This window comes from Magnolia sinica, chromosome 12 (assembly GCF_029962835.1).
Source record: "Magnolia sinica isolate HGM2019 chromosome 12, MsV1, whole genome shotgun sequence".
NCBI lineage: Eukaryota > Viridiplantae > Streptophyta > Magnoliopsida > Magnoliales > Magnoliaceae > Magnolia > Magnolia sinica.
Window position 1 is genome coordinate 27,323,053 of NC_080584.1, and position 7,148 is coordinate 27,330,200.

General features: G+C 40.4%; 1 protein-coding gene and 1 long non-coding RNA gene across 7 annotated transcripts in view; both read right to left on the reverse strand.

Annotated features, from left to right (window-relative positions):
- Positions 1–4,585, reverse strand: part of LOC131221151 (uncharacterized) — a 10,157-nt gene extending 5,572 nt beyond the window's left edge. The window contains exons 1-3 of one of the 5 annotated variants that reach the window (XR_009159031.1): positions 4,174–4,585; positions 4,057–4,077; positions 1,972–3,973 (exon numbers count right to left, since the gene is read on the reverse strand). This is a non-coding gene — a long non-coding RNA (uncharacterized LOC131221151). Of the gene's footprint in view, positions 1–1,971; positions 3,974–4,056 lie in introns of all 5 variants that reach the window. The other 4 variants (XR_009159032.1, XR_009159029.1, XR_009159030.1 and 1 more) reach the window with 4 other exon arrangements.
- A 127-nt stretch (positions 4,586–4,712) lies between these two features.
- On the reverse strand, positions 4,713–6,934 carry LOC131221152 (pentatricopeptide repeat-containing protein At4g02750-like). 2 transcript variants are annotated; one of them, XM_058216300.1, is made up of 2 exons: positions 6,331–6,467; positions 4,713–6,235 (listed from the first exon to the last, which is right to left on the reverse strand). In XM_058216300.1, the coding sequence occupies exon 2, from the start codon at positions 6,203–6,205 to the stop codon at positions 4,859–4,861; it is 1,347 nt and encodes a 448-aa protein (XP_058072283.1). In that variant the 5' UTR covers positions 6,206–6,235; positions 6,331–6,467; the 3' UTR covers positions 4,713–4,858. The 2 variants fall into 2 exon arrangements, with proteins under 2 accessions (XP_058072283.1, XP_058072282.1); XM_058216299.1 differs by having other exon boundaries at positions 4,713–6,934.
- Between the last annotated feature and the right edge of the window lie 214 nt (positions 6,935–7,148).

Consider the following 7,148-nt stretch of genomic DNA (forward strand, 5'->3'; position numbering starts at 1 on the left):
CCCAGTTTTTCACTGGGACCTATACGAAATGGAAACAACTGTGTAAACCCATGTTATTCACTATGGATATTTTAATCTATGTTGTTCATTGATCAAAACCTGAAATGGAAACAACTGTGTTAATGATACTTACATGGATGTCTGCCATTAACAAGTCCCACAGTGAAGCCATAGCACCATGAACAGCACTCTGAGCAAGGAGTGTGCAGCATACGTTATCTGATGCATTACTTGGAATAGCCCGGATCATATATGTCGGATCTGTGAAACCATCACATAATGAAATCAGCTCACTTATCATAATTTTTGTTAAATATCCCAGGAGAAAGAAACTAAATTTTTTGCTAAAGACCTATATATTTGAGATTTATCACCATCTTCTGTCTTCTTGAGAAATAATCCTACAGATTACAAACAAAAGGCCATCATGATGCATCTGTTTTATCCATCACAATCATTTATTTTTTTCCGAATCAGTTTAGAATATGAGCCTTTCCAAACAAAAGGCCTTTCCAGATGAATGTCAAATGTTGTGGCATTCTCTTTTTCAACCTACTACATGCTTTTTACATCTTTTTTAAAGCAAATAACTGAGATTTTATTAATGAAAATCAGAAAGGGTCAAGTTTCAGCCTATTTGATTTAATATTTGAAAGGTCTAGATTGTGGAACATCGGGTCCCACTTGTAAAAATGGAAAACAGGAACAAATTGTAAACATTTTCTGGTTGATCATTTAATAGTTAGTTAATACCTCTTCAAGTATTTGGATGAGGCTCTATTCCTGAACCAAAGCACTAGCCGTTCCTAATAAACGATTTTGGTGTAGTGCATCTTAAATTGTATTTCATAAACTGCATAAATTAGAACCAAAGAACTAGCCGTTCCTATTAAGCACATCCATCTGTTTTAAGAGGCAATCAGCGAGTTGCTCAGCCCCTGCTAATTGTGAATTCATTGTGTTATATAGATTATGCAAAGACTGAATTTATCTGTAGAGAAATACAAGAAACAATTAGAAGAAATAACCCAATTAAGTTGGAATCATGTGGAAAATAGACAGAATGGTATCATACTTCATAGTCGATGCTATGTTACTTGGGCTTGAGGCAGCTTCCTTTTGCTTGGAAGAGCAGGCAAATTGCAACTAAATATTGGCAGAGAGGGTTTTCTGTTGAGGCAGCCTCTAATTGCCATTGAGATTGTTCCTTGTAGGTCAAGAAACAAGCTCAATGCCAATCTGCCTAAGTGACCATTTTGCCCAATCTCAAATATAAGAATTCAAACACACCATCAATGCATTTTACTGTCTTGAACCATTGCTCTGAATATTTTCAATGATAAAAAGAACAAAAACTTTAATCTGGACTCAGAAGAAGCCGAGGGTCATGCACCGTAATAGGTGTAAAAATCTTTTGAAATTCACATGTTATCAGATCTTTGTAAAAGGTGACTCTCTCAATGGCATTTTACAGACATTGGATAGTATAGGATCCAATACCCATGAAGGCTGGCATGTATCACTGATGAGAGCTTGTATTTATCTAACGGCCTCGAGATCTCTTTCAGTTATATTTTCCATTAGGGTAATGAGATAGCTCGCCTTTATGTATCAGGCAAGCTTTGATGGACCACTTTTATGCATTGGACAAGCTCTGCCCTTCATGCTTGTATATTTCTTTCATCCTTAATAAACTTTTTTTTATTATAAAAAAATCAACCATGTTTGGCACAAAATGTATACCGAGGATCCTTATACACCTATCTCCTGCTGTCAAAAGAGTGACTAGGAATTCAAGAAGCATTTTAAAAAGTGGAGGACTCCGCCAATACATTTTGAAACGTGTAGGAATTCCTACCCTCCATCTTGGTTCTTCATACATATAAGAAGAAGAAGAAGAGAACAGAGGTATGCATAGAATATTAGCAATGAGAAATAGGTTCATGTTCATAATAATGGCAGGTGATTTACCTGGTTTATTTTCAGTATTTGTTCTCTTCAGTTTAAATTCTGGATTGAACTTCTGATGATTCCAAAGCCCCCAATATTGCCTATTAGAAGCTTGCTTAACGATGCCTTCCATATACACTTTCCTTGCCAAAAAAAAACAAAATTACATATATTATTAAAGAAGACCCACTCATTACCATGAATGCATAGAAGATGGTATTTAAGTATTGTTGTTATGCTCTACAACTATAAGCTTTAAGAAACCAGACTAGGACAAGTATGCCTCATAACCAGACATGTTTTAAATTAGCTGGGAAAAAAAATAAAATAAAGAGTATGTGAAAACCAGTTTTAGAAACAATAGGCGTGGAAGTGAGGAATTAGTTGAGACTGATGGCCAAGAAACAGCCAAAAATGACCAATTCATATCTTGCATTAATAACTCATGAGAACAAAGAGATTCATAAGGATGTTGTTCATAGAATTTGAGCTGAGTAGATAAAGTGGAGATGGTGCTTTGTAGTTTTATGCAATCGTCGTATACAAATCGAACTGAAAGGAAGATTTTATAGGACAACTATAAGTCTAGCCATGCTTAACGTTGGGCAATCCAGGAACAACACGTTCATAGAATGAGTGCAGCTGGAATGAGGAAGTTAAGATTGATGAGTGGCAAGATTAGAGAGGATAGAACTAGAAATGGGACACATTGAAAACCTCTGATTTTGTAGAAGTTTAGATGATTGACGAAGATGGTATTTATGATTAACCGGGAGTTCAGACTCCGTACTCAAAAGAGAGACAAACCATGTTGAGTTGGTCATGTTCTCTGCATTGCATTTAATACATAATCAGAGGGAAAAACATCCAACATGTAGAATGAAATAGGCATGAAGGAGTGTAGGAGCTATAATTGAATATGAAAATAACATATGATTTGATGTTGGAAATCTAGGATTAGCCAGGAATAAATGGAAAAACAATGATTTATAAAGTGATCTAAACGGTTGATATGGTCGGACCTGGTTTAGATGGCTGGCGCACCAAATCTCCCAAATTGAAAAATCCTCCCTCTTCAAAGTATCTAGAAAACAAACAGTTATTACAGAAAATGCACCAATGGTCCACATCTAGTTATTAAAAAAAGGGCCAGAGTCCATGGGATATTTGGCACATTGATCACCTACAGTGGGTCCCATCATATCAACTTTTTGAACCACTGAACTATGGCCCCACTTGTACAAACTGAAAACATGAGCATGCAACATGAGCAATCGAGCAACCGAGCATTGTAAAATACCACATAAAACATACCCATGAATTCAATTTCATAACAGCGAGGGAGGAAACAAAAGGAACAGTGATCTATTTATGAAGGTGCCAAACGCTTGCTAATCCAATCCATGATCAGGACCTCTCCTAAGGTTTTGGGCATTTCTGCATTTGATGCCTACCACTGCCAAAATTCTTTCCTACCATCCATTTTCAGGCAATCCATCAGATGGTTACGAATCGTTCAATAGTGAGGATTTCCCTTCCACATGTGATACTTCGCGGAGCAGATACAATGAATGGATCGGATCAGGTATTCATGAGCACGGCGCACCACTATCTTCCACAGTAAGAACCTTCAAAACTTAAGCAGATCTCACTATCTTCCACAGTAGGAACCTTCAGAACTTTCAAATCAAAGAGTCAAAACCCTATGAAAAAATAAACGGCTTCAACCCCATTAAATGAACAAATTTCAGATCATAACAGAACAGAATCACTCGATTTCTACAAGAATAAGCTCAAAACCCAAAGCCAAGAATCAAAATGGTAAATCAAGCTAAAAAGTAGATCGGATGAATAAGATCAATGCATTGCAGTCCAATTCAAGAATTTTCAATCAACTTACTTTAAAAACTTCAAACGTTGAGTAAAAACCTTCAAATCAAGCACCAAAATCTTCTAAATCCACTCACTTCAACTGCATTTCCAACGTTTCACTGATGAAACTCAATTTTTGCAAGGGAAAGCACTGAAACATATCAAATCCAACAGATTATTTACATTCTTTCCATACCTAGACAAAAAGATAACTCGTTGTTTTCGAGAAATTACCAAAATTGCCCAAACGAGCAGCTACCAAAGACAAACGAGATCAGATCCGGAAGAGGAGAAGAAATGGGTAGAGCAAAAAAAAAAAAAAACGAGAGAAAGAAAGATGCATGAGGTCACCATGTCTTCAGACCAAGTTAGGGCCCCGTTTCTTCAATCCGAGGGTTACAGCGGCCGAGATCAATCTGAGAATCACGTAAACATACCATTTTTCAGCAATTCAAAGAAAACCTCAATTGGAAATGGGGCTTCTGGAGTTTCGGATAAATGGAAAGGAAAACAGAGGGGAGAGAGAGAGAGAGAGAGAGAGAGAGAGAGAGAGAGAGAGAGAGAGAGAGAGAGAGAGAGAGAGAGAGAGAGAGAGAGAGAGAGAGAGATGGATCCTAGGGTTGCAACATGAATCGTACACAAAAACACCACGCCGGATCTCCAATTAAGAGAGAGATTTCCATTTGAGATGGATAGGTTGGGTGGTTCTTGGCGGACTGGAGGACGGACGCCGATCTCCATGAGAGAGAGAGAGAGAGAGAGAGAGAGAGAGAGAGAGAGAGAGAGAGAGAGGAAGAAGAGGAGGAGGAAGAGGAGGAGCAGGAGGAGCAGGAGAAGAAGAAGAAGAGCAAACACTTCGGATTTCCCCAAAGGCACATGAAGATAATGAATGGATTAATGCCATTTTCACGCTCGCATTCCAAGATTTTTTACTTAAATTATGTGAATTCTTCTTCTGTTCCAAACCAAATACAATATCTATGAAGGTGCTACAACCATCATTTGTCTTAGTTCCAGCTCACTTTATTCATCAATATCACCAATAATCTCCACAAGAGCAAGATCCATCTTTGAAATGATGGAACCGATTCACATCCCTTACCACTATTTCTCGACCATAGATTCTTGAGATGAACTTGGTAGCAGTGTGACAGTCGCCGCAGATACGGAGGTTTTTCGTCACACGAAGAACTGTTCCAGGATCCGTGTTAAGAAGCCCAAAAGCAATGGCCAACTTCTCACTATGCGTTGCGAGATTGCATTCCTTCTCCTCTTCGCTAACATCATGCAACACAAAACTAGTATCTGGTACATATCCGGCTGCCTTTATTTGCTTCGGCAGAGCTTCTAAGAGCATGTAAATCTCCCTTGCTTGTGGGTGAGATTTATCACCTCCAAGGAACACGTGACCCTTTCCATTGATCTCAATCCAACTACAACCAGGACTCTTGTTCAATCCTTGATCCTTCAGAAGAGCTCTCAAATTGTTCACTTCCTCCCACTTTCCAACTTCCGCATACATGTTCGAAAGCAATACATAGTTGCCAGTGTTCTCTGGCTCCAATATAAACAACATCCTAGCGGCTATCTCTGCAATTTCCAAATTACCATGAGTTCGGCAGGCAGATAATAAAGCACCCCAAATGCTCGGACTAGCTTCGATTGACATTTGGTCAATGATTTCCTTAGCTTCAGCCAAATATCCAGCTCGGCCAAGAAGATCAACAATGCAAGCATAATGCTCCACTCTCGGTTCAACAGAGTAAACATTGCTCATAAGGTTGAAATATTTTAGGCCTTGATTGACCATACCTGAATGGCTGCATGCAGACAACAACCCCGTGAAGGTGATATGATCTGGTTGAAGTCTAGCTCTTATCATATCTTCAAAGGTCGTGATGGCTTCCAAACCACGCCCATGAGAAGCATAGGCAGTGATCATGGTGTTCCAAGTAATCAGTCCCTTCTCATTTTCAAGCATCCGCTCAAAACAACAACGTGCATCAACAAGGCTTCCACATTTAGCGTACATCGCGATGAGGGCAGTCTGTACAGAAGGGTTCGAATCCAAACCAATGCTACTAGCATAATTGTGAATCCTTTTACCACGCTCAAGAGCAGCAGAATGTGCACACGCGGGGAGGACACTCATGATCGTTACCCAATTGGGCTTCACCTCTGAACTGTCCCTCCGCATCTCCTCAAACATATCCAGCGCACGGTCCACAAGCCCATTTTGAGTATACCCTGAGATCATTGCAGTCCAAGAAACAATGTTCCGCCTATGAATTCCCCCAAACAGTTCCTCTGCAACAGATATCTCCCCATACTTCATATAACCTGCTATTAAAGCGTTCCAGGACGAAACATCTCTCATGGGCATTTTATCGAACAATAGGCGTGCATCATTAATCTGACCACATTTTACATACATATCAATCAAAGAAGTCCCAACATAAAGGTCAAACTCAAGCCCACTTCTCAAGCATTGTAAATGAATGCATTTACCAATCAAAAGCTCCAATAAGTCCGCGCAGGCCTTCAGTGCAAAAGGGAAAGTGAAATTATCGGGGCGGAGGCCGTGAGAGTGCATTTGGCAAAAGATTAAGAGGGTGCTTTCCGGGCAACCACATCGGCAATACCCTCGAACGAGGGAATTATAGAGAAGGGAACTTGGTTGGGGAATTGTATCGAACAGTTGGTGGGCAGACATGAGATCGCCATTGCTGGCATACATAGCGACCATTTTGGCACCAAGGAAGGCGTCGGGCTGAAGACCACGGAGGGTCATGTGAGCATGGACCTGCTGGCCTTGTTTGAGGAGGGGGTTGCCGGTTAAGAACTGGAAGATGGGGGCGTATGTAAGCAGGTGGGGCGGGTTTCGGTACAGGGCTGCCAAGAGAGAAGTGATGGACCGTTTGGATTTTACTGGGAGTTGCATGTCTTTGACGGGTGTTCGCGAGGTTAGTAGTGTAAAAAACTACCGCGGAATTTATAAGCGAGTTGCGTCGCACCACAAGTGCAGCTTGCTCTAAATTCCGTAGAAAGAGAACCACAATCACTGTGGCCGGAATCGGTGGGGCCCGCTGTGAGGTATATGTGTTATCCAAGCCGTCCATCCATTTTGCCAGCCATTTTAGGGCATTAGCCCAACATTGAAGCATATCCAAAGCTTAAGTAGACCACACATCAAGCTCATATTTGTGTTTTCCCTCCAGCCAGGTCTTTGTGGTGGTGTACCGCACACCACCCAACTGGCTGGTCTGTTGATATCACCAAGTTCTGTGGGTCCCATCGTGAGGTATGAGTTATATCCAAACCGTCTC

Coding starts and splice junctions, on each gene's coding strand:
- LOC131221152 (XM_058216299.1), bottom strand. CDS start 6,763: ATGCAACTCCCAGTAAAATCCAAACGGTCCATCACTTCTCTCTTGGCA.